Here is a 22370-nt window from a genome sequence, read left to right as displayed (position 1 = left end):
CCCCCAGCCTCTAGATCCTGTGCTGAATAACCAAGGACAGCCATCCTTGACTCATCAGCCTTCCCAGACATCTGCTAAAACATCAGCCCAAGGGGAACAAGTGAGCACATACGCACTTTCTTGTCATCTGGATGAAAAGAAGGATTGTTTTGCTCCAAAGTATCAACTTCAAGTTAAAACATTGCATATAGGTCAGCCATACTCTTCTAAATTGCTAAAAAATGCTTCAACTCAGGCTGTTGCAAGTCAAGTTGGGGTGGACCAGAATGCATCCTCCTTTGAACTGCAGACTAAACTGTCTGACATGTGTAACCTCTACTCTGTGCCTCCTCTAAAGCAACTTGTCCCTAATAACTGCAGCAATCAAATACATCAGATTTCTCCTTTTGTGGTTCCCGTCCGCATTCACAGCAGTATGCCATCCTATGGCTTTGCAACTGTTACACCCCTTCCTCACATCTTAGTGACCCAGGATCAGGTAAATCAATCTGTCTGCAAAACAAACATCGTGACAGTGCCAACGCTCGAAGGCAAAACTCAGCTGCCAAAATCTCACAAAGATCATCAGAGGACTTTTCCAAATTCATTTGAATTTGAAAATTCACTATCAGAAAGTGGAAGCAGAAATACACCTTCGTCAAGCTCTTTGAATATTTTTCAGAAAGTGCCAGTTAGTGGACTCTTCCCTCAACAAGAGGCTACAGCTTCAAGTAAACGAATGCTTTCCCCAGCCAACAGTTTAGATATTGCCATGGAAAAACAGCAGAAACGAGTTAAAGATGAGAGCGGAGCTGCTTGCACGGCAGATGCTAGGCCATTGCACTCACTGAACGTTAGATCCAATGACCCTACGAGTAAGCAGAAGAAACCAGTTTTGGTAAGACAGGTTTGCACCACAGAGCCTCTCGAAAATCACCTCTTAGATGCTGATGGCGCTGCACAGCATGAAAAAAGTAGCAAAGCTACTACTTCAGACCTGCTGTTGCCTGACCGTCATTCATCTGACACTGGGCTTTCAGAAACCCTAAAGGAGTCACCAGAATCTGAAGACCTTAAGTCTTCAGCATCGCCAGTGTTTGTAGTTAGAAAGTCGTCCGAATTATCTCCGGTGAATAATCAGGGCTCTCTTCTCAAGGCTGTAAGCAGTAGTCAAGAGAGGAGGTCCCCAAGTAATAGTACTGAGAGCAAGCAACTCAATAGCCAGGGTCAAGCAAAGGCTGTAACTACATTGGCTGCATTGATTGCAGGAGAAATGCAGAGGTTGTCATTTCCAAGCCTCAAGACCTCAACGAGTTTTACCTGGTGTTATCTCTTGAAGAGAAAACCATTGCATCTGCTACAAAATGATCAGAAAATCTCAGCCTATTCTACCTGGACCATTAGTCCCAACAATCCCAATCCACTTGGTTTGTCGACAAAGGTAGCTCTCTCCCTCCTCAATTCAAAGCAAAAGGTTGAAAAAATGCTGTACACTCTTGCAAGAACTACTCATCCCAGATCTGATGTATTGGTCTATTCAAGCAAGTGGAAAAACAGCTTAACCAAGGTACTTAAGCTATGCTTGATGTATGCTGATAGTTTGCAGAGGATTTGCTTCGGAAATCATGCTTGTTCATATTTTAGAGAATGTAATATGCCTGACATGTGTGGTCTATGTGCTTATTTATTTTAGTTATGCTGGATCAGACTGCTAAAAAGATCTTAAGTAATTCCATTAGGAAACCTGTTCATAAGGATTTATCGCTTTTCATGGAAATTAGTTCCTGGATTTAAATCTGTATATGAAGTGTTTATTTTGGCAGGAATGTGATTGGCCATTTTTTAAATGCAAAGGGTAGAACAAAAATAGTTCCGATATAAATATTTGTTAAGCACTTTTAACTTAAACCAGGTTAATTTTAAGATCATAATTGTGTATTTAAAAGTCAGCTGGTATTTTCTGTTATAAAAGAGTGCTCAGCCTGAACAGGTGTCCATGGATACGCCATGGAAATGTTTTTCACCATCACTGATCATCTAACTGTGAGAGAAGCAATGTACCATTTCCCTTTCTCCCACCTAGGTTAATTGGTGGTGTGAAATAATGACAAAAATAGTAAAGTTTAAAACAAAATTACAGCTCCCATAAAAGCACTGTCAACTTCTTGGATCGGTGTGGCTTCAAAGATGATGTTAAATCTTGTGCAGTGGAATACACTCTGGGCAGCGTTTGCGACCCACATAAAGCACTCTGTCATTCCAGAGTCAGATGTGGCAGAGCAAAGCAGTCACTTGCTATTTCCTTAGCTGTCTCAGGGCTTGCACACAAAGATTTCACTCACTCGACAGTTTTATAATATACAGTACCAAAGCTGTGCTGGTTTGCACTGGATTTGGTGTCCCTTAGTAACTGAACCGCCTCTGTGAATGGGTAAAGGTGTCTCTCTGCCCTATGGTATGACAAGAGGTGGCCATGTCTATGTAACGGATCCAGTACCGGCTTTTATTGTCCCATTGGGTGAAGCGGTAAAACTTTCTTGGTGTACAGCACAGTTTTGCGCCTTCTTTCCTCTTTGCTGTGTCCACCGTGTGTTTGATGCCCAACTTCTCTATGGAGCTGCCAAAAATAGTAGAATCATAGAATGGGTTTGGTTGGAAAAGACCTTTAAGATCATCAAGTCCAACCATGGAACCAGCCTAAGTCTGCCGCTAGACCGTGTCCCTAAGCACAGTGGGGCATTAGCCACAGACCTCCCTTTCTCCAGAGTCTTTCAGCCATCTGGGGCATAGAAACCTTTTTCTGGAGGAGTTAAAAGCAATCATAACTTGCTCTAATCCTGCAGTCTGCCATCAGCAAAACTTTTTGGGCATCGGGCTGGGAATCGGGGTCTGTAGGGCCAGCAGTTGCTCTTGAGGGACTGTATCACAGCCTTGGGAAATGAGGCGTATTTCTGTGAGGCTGAGTGACAGAGGCTGGTGCTGTCAGAGGTCACCCTGGGATGTTTCTGTGTTTGCTGAATGTTTTGCTAAGGTGCAGAGTCATCAGTGGGGAAAAGAGCAATGCAATGAGAAACTGTGTAAGAGAAATTACAGGGGAATCGAGAAGAGAGCTGAAACCCCTCAGACCAAAAGAGCACTAGAGGTAAACCTGGTCTTCCTGAAACTAGTGGGAGACTTTGCTAATATCTATGTTGGAGGTCAATACATTATCTGTAATGTTTCATGCAGAAAGTACATACAGGCTGTTCAGTTTATGTTAGTGCTGTAACTGAGCTGAGTTGTGGGTATTAGTGTATCACCCTTGTTACAACTCACATTACCTTTTTCAGCCTGCTACCTCATATGCTTCATGAGATATTGTTGTTAAATAATGCTAAATTTAAAAAAAAAGGGGAGGGGACTTGAAGATACAGCTTTTTTAACTGTACATAGTTGAGCAGTTCTTTCTAAGGCAAGTCTCACATCAGTTGTGTCATTGACTTATGTTTGTTTTATTTTTAAAGAGCAGTGTATTAGAAGAAACTCTGATAACAAAGCTAGTGTGTGCCTCTTGAAGAGCAAATTTTGTCTACAAACAAATTCTGTTTAGAATATAAATAATGGATAATAATATTTTGAAAAATATTTTGACAGCACCCTTTTAAACACTCTAGGAGTACTTAAAAGCTGTAATAGGCACCTGTCAGGTACCTTTACAGTGCTTCTGCCACAAAAGATCCCCAGTTACTAATCTTTCTTCGATCTGTCTTGCTGACATTTTGAATGAAGCACACAAGCATGGTGGAAATGAAGAGTTCTTGAGCTCTGCTTGGGGCTGATTTACAGGTTTTACTCGGAGCCATTATGAAGGAAGAAAGTGCAGCGAGAAAGCACCAATTAAAGTTTAATTGGCGTCTCAGATTCTGTGAGCAAGGTATAGGATGGCAGAAATTAAAAAGTTTCAAAGCCTTGATGTGACCTAACATCTGCAAAGTTTGTCTGTTTTCCCCTGTAATGACTCAGGCAGCGGAATTTCAGCCGCCTTCCGGGATAATGATGACACCGGTACAATATACCTCTGCATCACCAGTCTCCAGTTAGACCTGGCAATGGAATAGCCGATGCCAGCTTGGAAAACTCCTCACAGAAGCCGTGTTTAAAGAAAGCAAAACCTGAAAGTCTTCATTCGGTTCATGCCCAGTAGTTTTCCTGCTGTTTTTTTCTGGTTGAGACAGAGGATAGAGAAAACTTTGGATGTCCTCTTGGAAATTAATATTCCATTGAAAAAAAAACCAAAACCAAAAAAACAAACTGACAAAACCAGCAAACAGATTAGCAAATAACTCTCAAACAAACATGTGACTGATTTCCTGTCTGAAAGTTTGGCGGGGTCCCAAGTTCCTTCGGGAACCACAGTTTAGATTGCAAGTCTCTGGGGGTTGTAATTGCTCAAGTGGTTTGCACATTTTAACCCTGACCTCACAGAGAGCTTTAAGATCTTCTCTAATCTGATTTATAAATGATAATAAAGATGCAGCACTGTTTTGCCTCACCTCCTCTCTCACAGCTGTGGCCCTTTCCAGAGTGATTTGGCGTATTCTGCTCCTGGGGCTTTAACTGCTGATGTTCTTGCCAAGAGAAAGCAACTTCCTGATCGGTTCCTGGGTCTGCCCCCAGACTGAGTTGCGTTTACAGGGATCTCATGCTGCTGCACAGCCGCTGCTAATCACTGCCACCAAAAAAGGGCAATTCTTCCGGCAAGAGACGCCATGGGAAATGGAGAGGCATGTGAACACAACGCAGACACTAAGGAACCCCAGGACTTTGTTTGCTCTCCACAATTCACTGCTCAGAGGCAATAGGTGAAGTTGCCACGGTCCAGTGATTTGGAGAACAGACCACAAAATGTTATTGTGAACGAAGCTCCTGGAATGAGTACAGCACGTTAAAGTGTAACAGGAGGCTCACCTGCATGGAGAAGGCTTATTTTCTCTCCCTGCTCTTTTTATTTTATTGTCTTATTTCTTATTATTTTTCACCAGTTTTCCTCACCTGAAGCCACTGGTGGTGTGCATCAGGAGCCCTTTCTCAAGCCCTCGCGCTGATCTTGACTTCCCTCCCTGAAGCGAATCAGTAATGCGTGCAGTGTGCCAGGGTGCAGATTTTCAGGCAAGAATAAGGCTGAAAAATGGAAAGTTTCTCCTAAGTGGAAAGTTTTCCTTTCGTCGCTGATGTGCCACAACAGTCCAGCTCTCCACTGGAAACTACTTAAATGCAGAAGATTTTTATGTGTGAACTAGTAAAAGTTTAAAGATATTAAAAACATTTTCCTCAAGTGGCTATGTGCCAGTGGGAAAAAATGTTTAATGAATATTATGATCTGAAATTTATAACTGATGATTCAGGCTGCAAGCATGGGTTTTTTCCAAGGGTTGTTGTGTAAAGTACCAGAAGTATCTATTGAACTCTGGTCTCTGGGCAGCCCTAAGAGCAGATATTTTTCGAATTTTATAGCAGTAATTGGAGACATTGGAGTTAAATTGGAGCAAAACAAGTAAAGTAGAAATGAATCATGGTCCTTGTCTATACAGGAGAAGAGAGAGTAGACTGTGTTAGTAATGGAAGACATAAGTAATTGTGGAGAGGAAGATTTTACAGTGCTGTCATTTTTCTACCCTTTCCACCAATATGTGTGGGGGTTTTTGGGTTTTCAGTGAGGTATGTTAAAGAATTTACACACAAGAAACCCATGCTCCTTAGAGATTGGCTGTTCTTTAAAATTTACAGAGGACTCAAGCCCTCTTCAGCCCTCTTCGATTTGGAATTTTTCATCAAAACTGAAAAGGATGCTTTTTTGTTATCAGTGAGCATATCTGTACTTTTTTGTGTCAGAAACTCAGTGTTTCTATTAGAGCAGCTCTGTGATAGCAGCATTTTGCATCTTTAAGACACTGAAACAGCTAAAATAGCATATAACCAGTATGTTAAAGCACATCAGTGGGAGGTAGGTAGTAATTTGAACACCTATATTAGACTATCTTTGTGCATAAACGTGTGTGCCATAAAAAAAAGAGGTGGGGGGGAGTGGAGGTGGGAATCCAGAGAGAGGTATTTGGCCTTGTGTCAGTTTTTGGCTCTAGGTGCTTTTGTGAATATGCAATATATTATAATGCTGCTTCACCGTAGTTTGAATAACAACATGGGCTAAATACTTCTGGAATCTTGCTTTTGCCGTTGTCTTTTTATTATTGAAATTCAAATCTGCAAAAAATACTTAGTATTTAGGTTTGAAAGATGAAGCAGTTAAAGACTGCATTATTCCAGTTGCTGGGAATATTTATATGGTATTGGGTTTATTGTATGTATTCTGTACTTTTCACTGCTCTTTTCTTGTTAAATTACAAATGCCACCTTGTTACTCTTTGTTTGCAGTGGAAACAAAAGCAATTCATGTGCCAAGTAGCGCATAGGAACTGCAGCATGGCTGAGTTGCAATTACTGGAGTAGGCTCAACTTGGGATATTTCTCATCCAGAACATCCTCTCCTTTCACCTTGTATGGAGGCTGTTAAAACATGCAGGGAGAAATTTCTTTCTTCCTACACACAGGCAGATCTGTCATGTATGCTTTAGTAGAACTGTTCAGATATTTGAAAATTCAGCCCAAATCAATCAGAGGACTGACTGCGTGAAAGCCTACGGATGGGAGTAGTACTCGCAGCCTGCGCGGATTCCCAGGGCTTTGAATCAGATAGGAAGATGCTTTTCCTCTGACCTGTGCTAATTCCTCATCAGCCACATTCCCCATCAGGTGGGAAGCAAAGGCGGTGGCTGAGACTGCGTGGAGGACTGTGGGCAAGGACCGAGTGCCAGAATGATGTCACCCTTCAATATATGTAACGACCAGTGTAACTCATTTGAAGTTAGCAAGTGAAGTCATTCCTCTTGCCAAGAATTTGCAAGCTTACAGCATTAAATTTTATAATGAGTAGAAAACATAAGGCCAGACTTTTTTTTTTATTCTCTCATCATTTTATTCACTTATCAATATGAGCAAATGTGGTAAGTGTGCCAGCTACGTGGGTAGAACAGTTTATAAATACAGCAGTAATAATTGCTGGCTAATTGGATCATTCCTTCATTGTTGCACATTTTATAAATATCCCAGACTTGGAAGGAATAGATTTTAATTGGCAAATGTTGGAGGAACTCATTGTCCTTTTCTTTTTTTTTTTTTTTTTTAAAAAAAAGTTAATTAATAATCAGGGGAAATGGAGAGATGTATTTTTGTTCTGCTAGACAAGTGGTACACTTTTTCCTAAGCAGGAATCAAGTGTGGAGTCCTGCTTTGGGGCAGGGCTCACCAAATTGGGAACAGTCAGTTCCCACACTGAAACAGGTAGATTTTTTTGAAGATTATTAGCAGTCAGAAATGTTACCTGTTGAGACAGCATCTCCCATTGGTACACCCCTCTTTTCCCACCCCTACCTTTGCTGTGCTGCAGGAAGGCAGCTTCTGCCAGCCATGAGGTGCTGCTGCGTGGTGGATGAGACCCGAGCCCCACGGCCGTGGGTTGGAGAGCAGTTCCAGGAGTCCTTCCCTGCCCTGCCCTGCTGTGGCAGCTGGAGCTGGGGGTGCGCTGCTGAAATGCTCTGGGACTTGAGCAGTGGGGAAGAAACATGGGAACTGCTTGTGCACTACAGCTTCCCCACTTTTTGTCAATTGTCGGTGGGGTGCAGGTATCATGCAGCTGCAGAGCCCCATCTCTATGGTCCAGTGGCCACGTTGAGGGCAGAGGAGAGAAGCTATAGCCGTTTGGGAAGTGACTGGATTTGGCTATAAGCGTCTTTGCTCTAGAGGAGGCTACCAGTGAGCTAAGATGTGTCACCTTCACCTTCCCTGGAGGAGGAAGAGGCATCTCGAACTGTGAATTCAAAGCATTCCTGGCTTCCTGCAGTGCAGTAATCTCCATCTCGATTTGCCGCTCCACAAGTAGTCGATGCATAGTCGAGAAGGAGTTTAGCAAAAGACATTTTTATGTTTCATGTATCTTAACATTGTAAAAAAAATCAGTTACTCTATTTGTGGCTTTTATGATCCTTTTATTCATTGTAACTTTCAGGTTTGAATGGTATATGAAAGTTACTAAGTTTAATGATGTGCATATCTCATTTTCTTTCAGCGAGCATTAAATCGGAAAAAATTGACTGCAGCGGAGTTCAGCAATAAGGAAAACTCTGAATCAAGCACTGAGCACGATAAAGAAAATTCCTTAGTCAAAGCTGAACCAAGAAGAGTTAAAATATTTGATGGAGGGCAAGTGTTGTACTTTGTATACTAGATATTGTTGGGAAGGTATTTTTTCCTTGATTCTAGACTTTGTGGAGATGTTGCTTCCTGTTTAATTTATTGTAAACAACAGTTCCCATACTGTGGTTTGTGGATGTTGGTTTATGTTTCCAAGAAAAATGGAAAGTCATCAGAAGCGTGGAGCCATGAGAGTTATGAGGGGTGGGTAATGAAATAAAGAACAGTAGGCAGTGCAATTCAATTTTTTTTTTCCAAAGGGCAGACATTAATCAGTAGTAAAGACACCTAGATATAGCCATAGGTGTAAATTCTTTTCCCATATTTCTCTTACATGATAAATAATACCTATTCTGCAATAAGGTTGTGTTACTGTAGCCAGAGAGGATATAGTCCAGGGGCTAAGCAGCAGACTGCGGTGCAGTCTCTGGCATTTCTCTGTGGCATACACAGACTGGAGAACTCCTGATTTGAAAAGTGCCATGGAAATATTCACTGAGTGCCCTCAGCCATGTCCTCTAATATTTTAAATCGGTTGCCTGATCTGAATAACAGTTGCTTTAGCCACAATGTTGTGCCATGTGCAGCATCTTATTTTTTTTTTTAGTGGAAAAGTGCCAGTGACACTTCTAAAAATTTTAAGCACAAATGGTGCAGATTTTATTATTCTCATAACTGGTGGCGGGCTCTAGGGCTTTCCATTTATTGGTTCCCAGTTGGAATCCAGGCCAGCAGTTGAGCCATTGCAGCTGCCCAGGTAAAACATTGCTACGTGTCTCTGCTCACATCCAAATGTTGCAGGGACCGGGTCACAAGCTGAGCACAGTCGTTGGCATCCTTAATCGGAGATAGAAAGGGTGTAACTGAATCTGAATTACTTTTTCCATCTAGAGACAGTCCCAGTAGGCTGAGTGCACAGCACGTTGACAGGGAATTTTAAAGACTTTCCCATTGTCGTAACTAATGTTGTTCCTTTTCTGCATCCAACGCAGAGCCTCAGAGATGCTCTTTTAAAGCTTCCTCATGGTGCCCAAATCCACTTCCAAGAACTGACACTTTTAAAAAGTATGTTCCTGTGTTGCGAAGAGGAAATCTGAAATCTTGAAATGCTTAGTATCAAACGGTACCTTTATTCAAAAAGATCTGCTGTTATTTCTAAACAAATCCATGACTGCCTAGTGAAAAAATCTCGATACAAGTTTAACAAATAAGTGCACCAGTTTAGCAGAAAAAGAGCTTGACTGGTTTTGTCAGTCATTGATTTTCATATATTATTTAAAAACACTTTATCTGAAAGTTCTGGTAGATTATGGTTTCCAACTAGAATCATTTTCCCATTCCACCTAATTTCCGTACTCTTGGTCCTGTGACTAGGTACAAGTCAAACGAAGACTATGTGTATGTTCGGGGGAGAGGGCGAGGGAAGTACATCTGTGAGGAATGTGGAATACGCTGCAAGAAACCCAGCATGCTGAAGAAGCATATCCGCACACATACGGATGTCCGTCCTTATCACTGCAATTACTGCAACTTTTCCTTCAAAACTAAAGGTAGGGGTACCTCTCTGTGTATATTTTCCTCCCTTTTCTCTTTGTACTTTGAAGTATAATTCTTTTCTTCTCACATTTGGCTGTTCAGAAGCTAAAGAAGTTGCTTCTTTGTGGCGTTTTGTTGTTTAACGCTTCAAATATTTGTAATTTCTGATTTCCCTCTTTTCCTTTGTCTTCTGTGTGTTTATTCAGATATTCACGTCTTTATATGAATGAACTGTGTGACATGCCACCTTAGGTGAGAAATTGGACTGGAAGAGGGAAATCGTGTAGGTGTGTGATGAAAGTTAAGCCAGGATAAGTGAGCTGGTTAGCTCACTTACATAGGGATGGGAACACAGAATTTTAAGTCCCTAGTGGTGATCTTTTGGAGGTATGACATTGACTTATATTGTACTCCTTTTGACACTCAACTAACTGCTCCACGAAATAAATTGGCCTTTATTAGGAATTAGAGTGTTTTTCTATACCCTTGAAGGACAAGGTTCACTTTCCACTTGACCTTCTGAGACCCAAAGCTAGACTCCTGCTTTTTAAATCTTGTTTACACCAGATACTTAAATACATCCTAGATTAAGCAGGCAGTATTTTAAACAGTGGTGCATCCAAGATTCAAAATAAGTGAAACAAGACAGGAGAAGGTCACAACCAAATTGCTTTCTGCGAAAAAATTCTAAGCAGTAAAATTTTTCTTGGCTTTGAACATGATTTAGCTATGATCCCCCCCAGCTGTAACCTCAGAAACATTTGGTTTTTTAGTGGGTTCAAGACTACTCAGCAGTTGGAAAACTTCCAGGAAATAACCCAGTGCTGCAGAGAGTGGGATGGATGGTCTTGAGAGATGTCAAAACCTATCACTGCATCCTGACACACTGCGTCATCGTGTTGCCTTTAAGATGAAATGCCAGCCTGTGAACCCAGGAAATTCTGATGATGGCTTTTGCAAAGTAGGCGTGCTGGCCAAGTTCAGGCAATTAAGTTCTGCCCATTTGAAATTCTTCCTGGTTTAGATTGTAGCAGATTCTTGTATTGGCGTCGTCTTCTGCAGTTGCTGTGCCTGACTGTTGCTGTTGCTGCTGGCAGGGTCACTCATGCAGCTGGGTGCTCGGTGTTTGGTAAAGCACCCTTCATCAAAGGACAGTGTGGCAGTAACTTCATGTAGTATGTAAAGCTGGGAGATTTGCTATTTGTGAGTCAATATAGTCATATATAGCTTCATAACAATTATTTTAAAGTTTGGAGTGGATTGCTATCTTCATTTCAAAGCAGGAATACATAACCATAGAAGAGTCACTATTTCACCCACTGTAATTTCTCCCATTGAAATACCTCAAAGAAATGGGTTTTTGAGAGACAATTGGAAGTTTATACACAAAGTGAGCCGTCACTTGTAATAATATACATTTCACAAGTGTCATCATTCACAGATCGCTGATCTACTCTTAACCTTTTCTTTATATTTGCCGTATTTTCTTTCCAAAGGAGGAAAGGAGAGCAGCCTGTGGGGGCCTCTCAGCAATTATGCATTCAGTTTTGAGATTCAGATCGAATATGTTCACGCTCTGATTTTGAATAAAATTAATCTGCTTGTTTAGGTCGGCAGTGGAAATGATTACACTAAAAATAGAATCTATCAAATACTAAAAGAGTTGCACGATATGAACTTCAGTTTCATGCAGTGATTTTCTGTCAACATGACTTTGAAGACTGAATCAGCCTTTTATATACTTTGCTATAAACAAATGAGGGTTCTTTTACACCAGTGCGAAATATGTCACAATCTAGGATTTCCATCCTATTTTATTTTATCTCAATAAAGAACTTCATGAAATGTAGCCACAGAGCTCATAGTGTTCAGGATGGTGAATTTGCTGCATGGAGGGGCAATGTTCTCCCAAGCGTGAAATCAGATTATACAGGTGGTTATAAATGTAGCTGAGTAAGATGTTGATGTCTGGAGTGTATATTTGTATTCATCCATATAGTAACAGAGCAGTTACGGGTTTTTTTTATTTCTTCTTAAGGAAATTTAACAAAACATATGAAGTCAAAGGCACATAGCAAGAAATGCATGGATTTGGGAGTCTCAGTAGGCTTAATAGATGACCAGGATGGAGAAGAAGAATTTGGTAAGAAATTAAAATCTTCTTTCTTTACTGCATTTTTGTCTTTGTTTTTTCATCCCAGTTTCTTACCCTTTCTCTTTGAAAGCTTTTAAATTCTTGTACATGGAATAGCTATAGAGAAAAAAAAATTTGGAAGCTGGTCCAAAGGAGTAAGGAATACTGGAAAAACCTTCACTAAAAGAAACGGCAAGCATATGCTAAAGATAAATTGCTGCTGAATTCTTCGCAAAGTGTTATGCAGCTTAACTTTATCAGTTTCACAGATAAATATGACAGGACTGAAAATACCAGAAAAACAGCTGTTCGCCTAGAAGAAAATGTAGTCAAATGTAGTGGTTCTCTGAAAGTAGTTGTGCATGCAATTGTCGAAGTTTTGAGATGCACATTTCGTAAAAATGACATCACTAACGTGCCACCTGAATCACAAATCTATTGCCGAGTGCTTTGCAAGGAGGCTAATCATCTTCCAGTGCAGAGTTCTGTCCTCCTTCACAAATAATTGGGCATTAATCATCAGATAGAGATCATTTAGAAATTATGAACATTTTTCATCTTGACCTGATCTACTTCTCTGTTAGGGATGAGAGCGTTATCAAAATGAATGTATTTGCCAATAATTGGATTTCTGCACTTCCCGCACCCTGAGACGGTACTGCTGAAGGGGAGAGGAGATTGAGGACAGTCAGGGGGCCACACTGGGCTCAGGCGGGTTTGGCTCAGGGAGATAAGAAGGACGTAGCCGTACCAGACGCAGTGAGATGGAGAACAGGATTGTGCCTTAGAACTCTGTTTCGGATCTCGGCATGTCTCAGTGCACTGGCGGCATTTTCTCCTTCCTCCCGTTTCTCTGCAGGGAGATGAGTCCTGTTGCCTTGTCGTATTTTTCTTCTTTCAGTGGAATAGTTTATTAGATTGTGGATGAGGTTTTGAGAAAAGAAAGCAGTGGGGATCTTTATTTAAACAGTAAAGGGCAAGAAAGATGAATGCACTTGCTCCCGTATGACAACCGCTAGCAGAATAAGCGAATCAGCTTGAATCTAATTCTAAATAATGCTGGGAATATGACTCAGCTGGTATGATTCAGTAGTGCACTAGGTACAAAGAAACCTGCATTTTTCCCTTCTTTGGCTCTCTGCGATGTATTCCTTTTTGGTAAGCTGAAAACATGTCACCCTTTGCAATTTGAGGTACCAAATAAATAACACGGAAGATGAGCAGCGCTACAAATTACTGTCCTTTCTCACGGAGGAGCAGTTTTCGTTAACATTTTCAGCCTTCACATGACAGAAAAATTGTCACAACTTTTTAAAGCAATTTTCTGTAGCTTTTGACATTTTATTTGGTTTTATAAACTACAGCTGAACAGGTATTTCTGTTACAAGAAACTGAAAACATTTTATTGATCAATAAATCTATATTCCCAGTTGCATACATTAAAAACTACATTGCATTTATAATGTAATGGGAAATGTTTCAGATGTTAACAGAATCAGATGTTAACACCCAGTAGAAGTAAGCCTTTTTAAACATTTGTTGAAAGATTGCTTTTCTTTGGCTCTAAAACTATTTAATTGAGAGAGAGACTCTGTTGACATATTATGTACAGGTGTATATAACCATAGTATAAATATGTTACATGTTCCCTGAAATGCATTCTTTGTTTCAGCACAGTAACTACTTAATAAAATAAATTATCTAGTTTGGAAAAAACAGCAAGACAAACATTCAACAGCAGTTTTGTTTTGTTTTGTTTTTCAAAATAGAGCAAGTAACACTTCTTTCTTTAACTGAGAACACCAAAACTAAAACAATTTTGGTGGTAGAATTGCTATCTTCTCTAAAGGATCTGGCTCGGGTACCCATAGCAAAACCAGCTGTGCAGCACAAAGCTCAGCACAGAAGTCCTGTCTGAGAAGCAGGATGATTAAACCCGTGATAAACACACATGTTCTGCAGACAACTCCAGTCCAGCCTCTTCAGCTGCTGCATAACACAAGGCATTTACCATTATCCATGTGAATCCAATGACTAACTGTACACTTTAAAAATGTGATTTCATCTCTCAGCTCACCTAGCTGCACGTGAAGGTATTTCTCATGGTAATTCAGAAACTTACCTGTTGGCCCACTTTTAAGGCAGAGAGTCAGGAGGGAAAAAAACCAAGTGTGAAATATTTGCATACATGTGTTTTCAAATGTAAGTGGTTCTGCTGCCCCCTCTGAAATCCTGGACATGATAATTTTTTATATACATTTGAATATGTTTCTTTTTCTGAGGTGTCCAGGCAGTCTCAGTTAACAAAGCAGCTTCGACCACCTCCTTGGCTGCCATTTCTCCAGGGCAGTGCAGCAGAGCTCACGCTGGGCCCAGCACACCTCAAGCCAGCTCTGGGCTCTAGGGACAACCTGGCCAGCAGGATGTCACCCACTTGGTTCTTTGAAAGTGATCTCTCTCTTAGAAAGTGGTCTTCCCAAGCCCCATCTCTTTCCTCAACTCAAGGCTAACGTGAGATGCTATAGAGGAGGATGCAGGAAATCTGATCAGAAATAATTATGACCTCAAGAAAAAAAAAATATTCCTCTTGTAGGCTGTGAGATTGGCCTGTTCCGTGACCCAGAGAATGTCTGTCTGTCTGTCTCTAATTTGTTATCTGAACATTTGGAATACTGATTATTCTTATGGTAATAAAAACATCTCCACCTTTGCTTAAAATAACTAAGCTGTATGTCTTCCATCAGACTTTGAATTAGAGAATTAGCCAGAAACTTAACAAAGCCACTAATCTTTTATTTACTAAGGAATTTGCTGGTTCTGTTTTTATGTAGGTCTTTCATAAAGCATAGGCAATCACAATTATTTGGATATATCGTTTTTCATACAATTCGTATGAGAAGCCAGCTTTCACCTAATAGCGGTACAGATTAATAGTATGGATTGAATAAGGAGTGCAAAATTGTGTGCAGTCCTGAGCGCAGGCATGTGCACACACAGAGGCTGTTTTTGCAGTAACCTGAGAAGCTGAAATTTTGTAGCGCTGTAACATCGAGGGGAAAAAAGGAAGAGATGCTTTCTAGCTGTCTGAAACTATATGTGATCAGAGCTTTTAACATAGCATTCTTTGTATTTGGACTTGTCATCATTTGGGTATTAGCAAGTGCTTTCTGGCCTGGCTTTTTGTATTCAAAACCATTCCCTCATCCATTTATCTTTCATCTTCTGCTCTGTGGAATGTTCTTGTCACCAAAATACAGGGTTACTATGTAAGGAATGTTAATATCTGAATTAAATTGTCAGACGAGGTGAACTGTTTAGTGTGACAGACTGCAACTGGGGATATCCTCTTTGGCCATGTTGACCCAACATTTTGCTATGCAGTCTTACAAACAACAATAATTTGTCTTCAAATTAAAACAGTTATGAACTTTAAACCAGTAATATTTCATATGTATGCTAATGTATGAGTGGTTTGGTATGCCTGAGTAAACTTGCACAAGATAGTAATTTAATAATGAAATCAGTTAGACGGACAGAAGTTATTTAAGTGCTTTCTGTGGAGAAATATTATCCAAAAATATTCATTACTTTACCACTGTAAAGTACTTTACCATACCTAATAGTAAGTTTCAGATAGACCTTTATACACACACACACACACACACACATATACACACATATACACACACACTGTTTCTGCAGTATTAAATAAACCCCTCTAGAGGTACAATGGTTCTAAGGTAATTAGCCATATATTACTTATAGTAGATCTTAAGTGAGTTATCTTGGCTCTTCATTAGCTTAATCATGACTCAGTCTGTGTTTTCACTGCACCCACATTTAAGGAGTGAAAATAAATGAAAATCATTGCAATAATATCCTCCTTTTGCAAATCATATGGAAGGCTGATTCTGTATAGCTTACAAGAAATTTTTTTAATTATTTTTTTTTAATATCAGTGTCTAATCTTCAACTAGCTGTATGTTAAGCAGGCTGCAGCCCTACACCTGCAGCCTGGGAATAAACTACCTAATGCTAGGGTTGATTTACAATATACAGGTTACTCAGGGAGGCTTAGGTGTAAATAATCTCTGTAAACAGAGGTTACTCTTACTTTTTTGGTTACTTTTACTTTGTTACTTTCCATACTCTTAGGAATGAAAGTCAAAAGCCCACAGATTTTTTTCCTTATCTCGGAGGAGCACTGGCTATTCCCACTCTGAATTTAACCCAGTAGATGTCACTGTGAGTCCTGTTTGGCGGCGATGTGCTGTGGACAGTGGCTGAAGCAAGACTGAAATCAGTCGAGTAAAGCCTATGAACAGCCTTAGAAAGACAAGGGGACAGCAACTGTGGGTATAGATGTTAGCATTATTTCCCAGTACTTTGTTTTACCCTTTATAAAATTTGTTTGAATGGTTGTAGAGCAACCCATGGTTGAGTTTGATGGAGAACATATAATACAGAACAGAAGCTTTAATTTTAAATGCTTTTATGTAAATATTAATCCCTAGCTGAAGTTACAATTTGAGGCGATAAACATTGCTTTCTATTATTCAGGTGCAAAAGGCAATAAATTTCGTAAATTTAAATTTAGATGGGAATGGTGAGCAGACCAACAGGTACTTAGTAAGCTGTGTCTTTAATCTGTATGAGCAGACCTTATGGCAGTCCTATAGTTATCTGTGTAACTGTCCATCTGCTTAGGAACATGCAAAACTTGAGCAACCTGGACTTATATTCTCAAATCTTTCTTGTCTTCCTGCCAGTGAAAGAATGAAAATTGACATTTTGCTCTTTATGTGAAAATTTACCTGAATATGATTCAATTATAACCAAATATAGCTAAGTTATAAGCCACTAACTTGTATTATTTGATTTGGTGCAAAAATTGCTAAGTCTGTGTCAGGGCTGATAAGCCAGGTCATATGATGGACTAATTGGTGATAATACCACAATTAAAATTACAAGCTGTAAGTTGAGGTTCTGAAGAACCTTTCTTTTAGTACTTTGCAGTATGATGATAATTAGATGGCCTTTTTTAAAACTATACACAGCAAGGATTCCTGTAGGAAAAACTTTTAAAATAAGTAACTTTAAAGTACACAGAGAGACCCAATTCAGTTACCTAATTCATAGCATCACAACTGGAAAAAACGGTTCATGGAGTTATCAGCCCCAGGTGCTTCACTAATGGCCATATTAGGATGCTGATAAGTCCAGCTAATGCTTTTCTGCTAAAGAACTTGAAGTTTTTATTTCCCTGCTTTGAGGTAAGATGTCAGCATAACAGAGCCTCAGCCAACAAGCTCCTCAACACCACAGACACAATACAGAGCAGATCAACTAACCAAGGGCTGGCAGCAAAATAAATGAAGGGCTAAGATGATTTTTGCCCATGATTTCTCTACACTTACTTCAATACCTAGGATTAGACACATAATTTTCTTAAATAAAATTATAGCTGGCATATGAGCAAAATCCCCAAGCAAAAGTTGTGTCCACATTTCTCTTGTACACGTATTTTCAGCTGTTCCTAATTTTTGCGGAGTTCATGTCTATAGCCAAACATTCCACTATCTCCTGTGAAGTATGGGAAGAAAGAGTCTTGCTAACGGTTTAAAAGAAAAGGTTGCAGCAGTTGATAGAGGATGAGAGACATTGCCTGCTCTTCCAAAAGCACTCGTTATCAAAAATGGAGGCGGTCTTGAATAGTCTTTCTGTTAAGAGCTACACATTTGAAAGACAAGTAGCTTTCATAAAGGCTTCACTTAAGTGTGAAACTTTTTTCCTGTTTTCTTTTTTTCTGAAAAAACCTGAACTTTCATGCCAAAAGCCATTTCCCCATATGCTAGTGGCCTTTAAATTTATGACACATCCTTCATTCTAAAATAGCCCAAACTGCTTTACAACCTCATACAAAGTTAAACACAGAAGTCATTTTGTTCCCTTTGGAAACTGAGTCAGTTCTAGTTATATATATATCAGCTACATAAGCATATGGTTATAATTGTGCATAGTTGAAAATAGGAAGTGAAGAATTAATTTTTCCGCAATTAAAACTGCAAGGGAACTTTAGCAGGCAGCGTACCATTACTAAAATGGATCGGGGCCAATACTACTTGGTTAACAAGGCAGCGCTTGGAAAGGAGTCTTTCCCCACAAAGAGTGGTCACAGCCTCAGCTCAGTGCCTCGTTCGGAGAGACCACTTAAAACTCCATGATCAGGTCCCCTCCACGGATTTACAGCGATGCTTAAGGGGGTCACTAATTATGAAAGTTTGGTTGTTTCATAAACATGCACACAGGTGTAAAAGCCAGAGCAGAGCCTTCCTTTGAGTGTTACCAGAGCAAGCAAGTCTGGAATGAGGTTTCCAAGTGGTGTGGGAGTAAGGGAACCACATTGGTCTCTGTCACCTCGCCTACGCTGTGGGCTCTGGCTCCAGGTAACCAGGCTTGAATAGGTGCTGGCAAATGCACACAGGGTGGAGGTAAACAGGGAAACAATGGAGGGAAATGGTACCCCACCGAGTCCTGCATGTGAGGAATCTGTCCCACACACTGTTCCCCTTTCCATGGTTTTATTCAAGAAGGCTGAGGAGTATGTAGAAAATTTCTCCACAAGCAACATTTCCTGGTAAATCCTGTAGTGTTTTTAAATGTTGATTTGAACAAAAGATAGTTTCTTACTGTAAATCAGGGCATTGTTTGAGTGTGTTTTTGTTTGCTTTGAAAATGTGACAAGTCAGTCTAATCACTTCAGGTAGTTTCTCTTGCCAGTGGAGACAGTCATTTGTGATTGACATCAGCTTTCATAGCAAATGTGATTCATGTAGAGAAAGGGAGGAAAAAAGTAAAGAACTGAAGGATTTCCCAGAGGATAGTTATGTGATGTTGATAGAGAGACCAAAATTAAGAGGGAGTCCAGACTGAAATCCAAGACTCTGTAACACCCCCCTGCATTATCTGAAGAGCTGCGGAAAATGGATGGGTCACCCTTTAGATGTAGCAAGGAAAAGTCTTTGAGATCTGTTACAGATGCACTGAGGGAAGTTATTTCCAACCAGAAATGTAACATATGTAGAGGTTCTAACGTAGATCTGTTTGCTTTGCAAATTAATGATGAAGAAACACTGTTTGTGCAAAGAAATAACAGAAGTATATAGAAAAAAAAAGTTGAATAACTCCATGTGGTTTTGTTAGTATTTTTAACAATCCTACTTGCCAGGCTTTTGGAATGGACCTTACTGAATTATTTTTTCCACTAAAATGTATATTCGTTTTTGAACAGCTTTGGCTGTAGCTGAGAATTATAAATAAGGGCTATTTAATATATGGGGTTTTGAAAATTTTGTTAGCATCCTTTCAATGGCCTGGAAGATTTGGCATATTAATAACATTTCAGTTTAATGCCTGCTGTAGTAAATGTAGAAAATCTATACTTTCCATGTTTAGTTAAGGTACAAATTACTGTGTAGGCAAAGAGGGGCCAAGTTACTATAAAGGGATTTTTTTCAAAGAAGCTATTAGTCTCATTTCTAATTGCACTGCTCATTTGAAACCATAAAGGCTTATAATGGTAACTTATTGAGAGGTGGCTCAATTAAACCCATTTATTTTACCTGGAGTTCAAGATGCTTATTTTGGTTTTGGTAACATAGCAGCCTAAAGTATTGGTAGTACATTCAGATTCTTTTAAGGGTCTGGTTTTTTTGGAATCATTCATTTTGATGGTAAGCTGCTGTGTAGATTTGCCTAGAACCGGATCTCTGTGATTTTAACTAAGCAGCCATCATTGGTTTTGCAGAGCCAAATGATTTTTATGCTGTTATTTTTTTAAGAGCTCAGCAGACAGACTTTTAATCGAATATAAAATCTTAGTGCATCCAAAGCATTTTATCTTTTATAAAATATGATCCCAGACAGTCTGGCTTGGAATCAGATACAGCAGATGGGATTTTTGTCTCTTTACTAAAGACCATTCTTGCTTTCCAAGTTATGATATAAAAGAAGTTGAAAAGCTACAGTAGAGCTGCATTTTTTAGAGAAATTTACCACTAAACAGCAGTTTGGCTTTAAGACTTCAAGTCAGGAGGACTTCTTCATGTGAGAAAAGTTTCATGCATAGGTAAGTTTTGGTAGAATTAGGGCTTTCTTGCCTCCTAGGACATCTTGGGTGATTTGTTAATAAACCTTTCAAAACATTAGCAAAGTGAAGAAATCTGGCAAGGTCTAATTTTGGTCTCTTTTGCCTGTTAACGAGACAGATTCCTGACTAACAGCCCCCAGTCTTTCTGTTTGCATCCTTCAAAACCCTTTGCAGCAGTGATTCATATGAGGTACAAATACACCCACTTATGAGTCAGAACCAGCCAGAGAATAGCCCACCACTAAGGCTGGCAGCCCAGCTTTGTGTGTCGTCACCAGGAACTTAATGAACCCAGAACCTGCTCACTTCTCCCCAGGCGAAAGAGTGAGGGGTGACTTTGAGCCAATGGTTTTAAATGGCTTAAAAGAAAACAGCCGGAAGGCTAAAAACAATACGGAAGCAGAAGGTGAAGGATTATGTAGCTGTATAATTAAGTATGTGTGCTGGAAAATAAAAGCAAAAATTAAAATCTTCCCTGTTGCTTTGATGCGATGGGATGTGGCTGAAAAATGCATATGCCATGTGGTTTTTTTAATGTCTCTGATTACTCCCTCCCACCTCCTTCCCAATCAGCCCGGGACCATCATTGACTTAACCTTCTAATTCCCACTTTTGCAGGTGAGAAGCAAAGATTTGGCTATGACCGGTCAGGATATGACGTGGAGGAGTCCGATGGTGCGGATGAAGATGAAAATGACAATGAGGATGATGATGAAGACAGCCAGGCCGAGTCAGTCCTATCCACAACCCCCTCGGTGACGGCCAGCCCCCAGCACCACCCATCCCGACACGGCCTGCAGGACGCCGCCAGCACTGATGAGGACATCAGGCTCCCAGACTGTTTTGCTGGGGTCCACACGGATTCTATGGACGGTCTGCCAAAAGCGCTGCTGACGAAGATGACCGTCCTTAGTGCCGTGCAGTCGGTTAGCAGGACCTCCAGGTCACCAGCAGAATTCACCCATCAGGAAGCACAGGAGGATAAAGCCCAGGAGAGAGGAGGGGGTCCCTGCAGTGCTACTGCAGCGCTGGCGGATGTCGTTCCTACATCTCCAGGTCGCCAGATGTCTGTGGATTACCCTGATCCAGAAGCAGCCTTGGGCCACCCCTTAATATCAGCACCAGCTCTTGCAAAGGTAGGAGTATCTGACTCTGGGGGAGAGAGCAGGATTTTAAATCCTCTTTTTTAAAGATCCTTTTGGAGAGTTTTCACAGATCAAAACATTTGCCCTTCCCTTCATTCTTAGAGTTGTTGGCTGATGGCTCTTTGAGTTGAAAATAATCGAAGCACAGATGTGTAGGACTAGAAACAACAAAGTTGTAGGAGCACTGCTTTTCAAAGTCTTGGTTTTGATAGCATTCTCCCTGAAAGGATTAATTGTAATATGGTTGTTTCAGCTGCAGTTTGGAGTTGGTAGATTGTATTTCAAATAAGAGGGGATATAACACATATGTAGGATGAGCATATGGTGGTGGTTATGAAGTTTTCAGAGGAAAGTGAAAGAATTCAGAAGTGATTCCGCTCTGAAATACAACGATAGAATCGTTGGTAATTCCCAAGGGAAATTAATCTAGTCCCAGATGTTTTTGCCTTATCACTATAAAATAATTGTGCAATTGCTTATCTCTCCTCCAGATATGCTTAGTAGTAGAATTAGAAAGAGCAGCAGATGTGCGAGGAAACGAGGAGATTGCCCTTGCACAATAACAGAAGGAGAGGCAAGCGCAGAACTGAGACCTGAGTTCCCAGTGCTCTCAGTTTTTCTCCAAGCTGAAAGAACATTTTAATCAGAAAAGGATCAATTTTGCCCATGCCTGTTCTAGACACACGGCTCTTCAGAGCAGTGTGCAGAAAGATGAGGTCAGTCTGTGAGCAAGCAGTAATTTTGGTGACCATTGTCTTTAAAACTCTGCTGGGGAAATCACAGAGGGGAACTGGCAGGTGTTAAGCCTTTTACAATTCAGCGATATTTTAATGGACTGTAATGGGGGCAGTACAAGTCACACACGTGATTGACCCTAAGGATATCTCTTGAAAGTTTTGAATTATTACTGTAGGAGTAATTACTGCCTTCTCTGTGATGAATGTAATATTCACAAATAGCATATGCATAAAGTCGGAGGAAATCTTCAAAAGCGTAAACAGTAAGTAAAGATTTAATTATAGTTTAATTACTTATTGGCTTGTTTTTTCTTTGAAAATCTCTACTACTGGATTTATTTTTTACAAAATTTCCAATAGTGTTGACAAGGAGAAACAGTAAAAATTATTGCTGCATTTCATTG

The 22370-nt window shown here is 40.2% G+C and overlaps 1 protein-coding gene across 1 annotated transcript in view; it reads left to right on the top strand.

Annotated features, from left to right (window-relative positions):
* The window catches only part of HIVEP1 (human immunodeficiency virus type I enhancer binding protein 1), a gene marked incomplete at its 5' end in the record, with an annotated part of 29717 nt that overhangs the window by 4416 nt on the left and 2931 nt on the right, over positions 1 to 22370 (top strand). The window contains 5 exon segments of the mRNA XM_010186363.1: positions 1 to 1546; positions 8141 to 8274; positions 9640 to 9815; positions 11840 to 11944; positions 20703 to 21220. The exon segment at positions 1 to 1546 is cut by the window's left edge and continues 505 nt beyond it. Coding sequence (XP_010184665.1) covers positions 1 to 1546; positions 8141 to 8274; positions 9640 to 9815; positions 11840 to 11944; positions 20703 to 21220 — 2479 coding nt within the window.

Source organism: Mesitornis unicolor, unplaced genomic scaffold, assembly GCF_000695765.1.
Source record: "Mesitornis unicolor isolate BGI_N332 unplaced genomic scaffold, ASM69576v1 scaffold11196, whole genome shotgun sequence".
NCBI classification, from domain to species: domain Eukaryota; kingdom Metazoa; phylum Chordata; class Aves; order Mesitornithiformes; family Mesitornithidae; genus Mesitornis; species Mesitornis unicolor.
The sequence above is the reverse complement of the archived record's forward strand: the minus strand, read 5'-3'. Positions and strand labels throughout refer to the sequence as shown.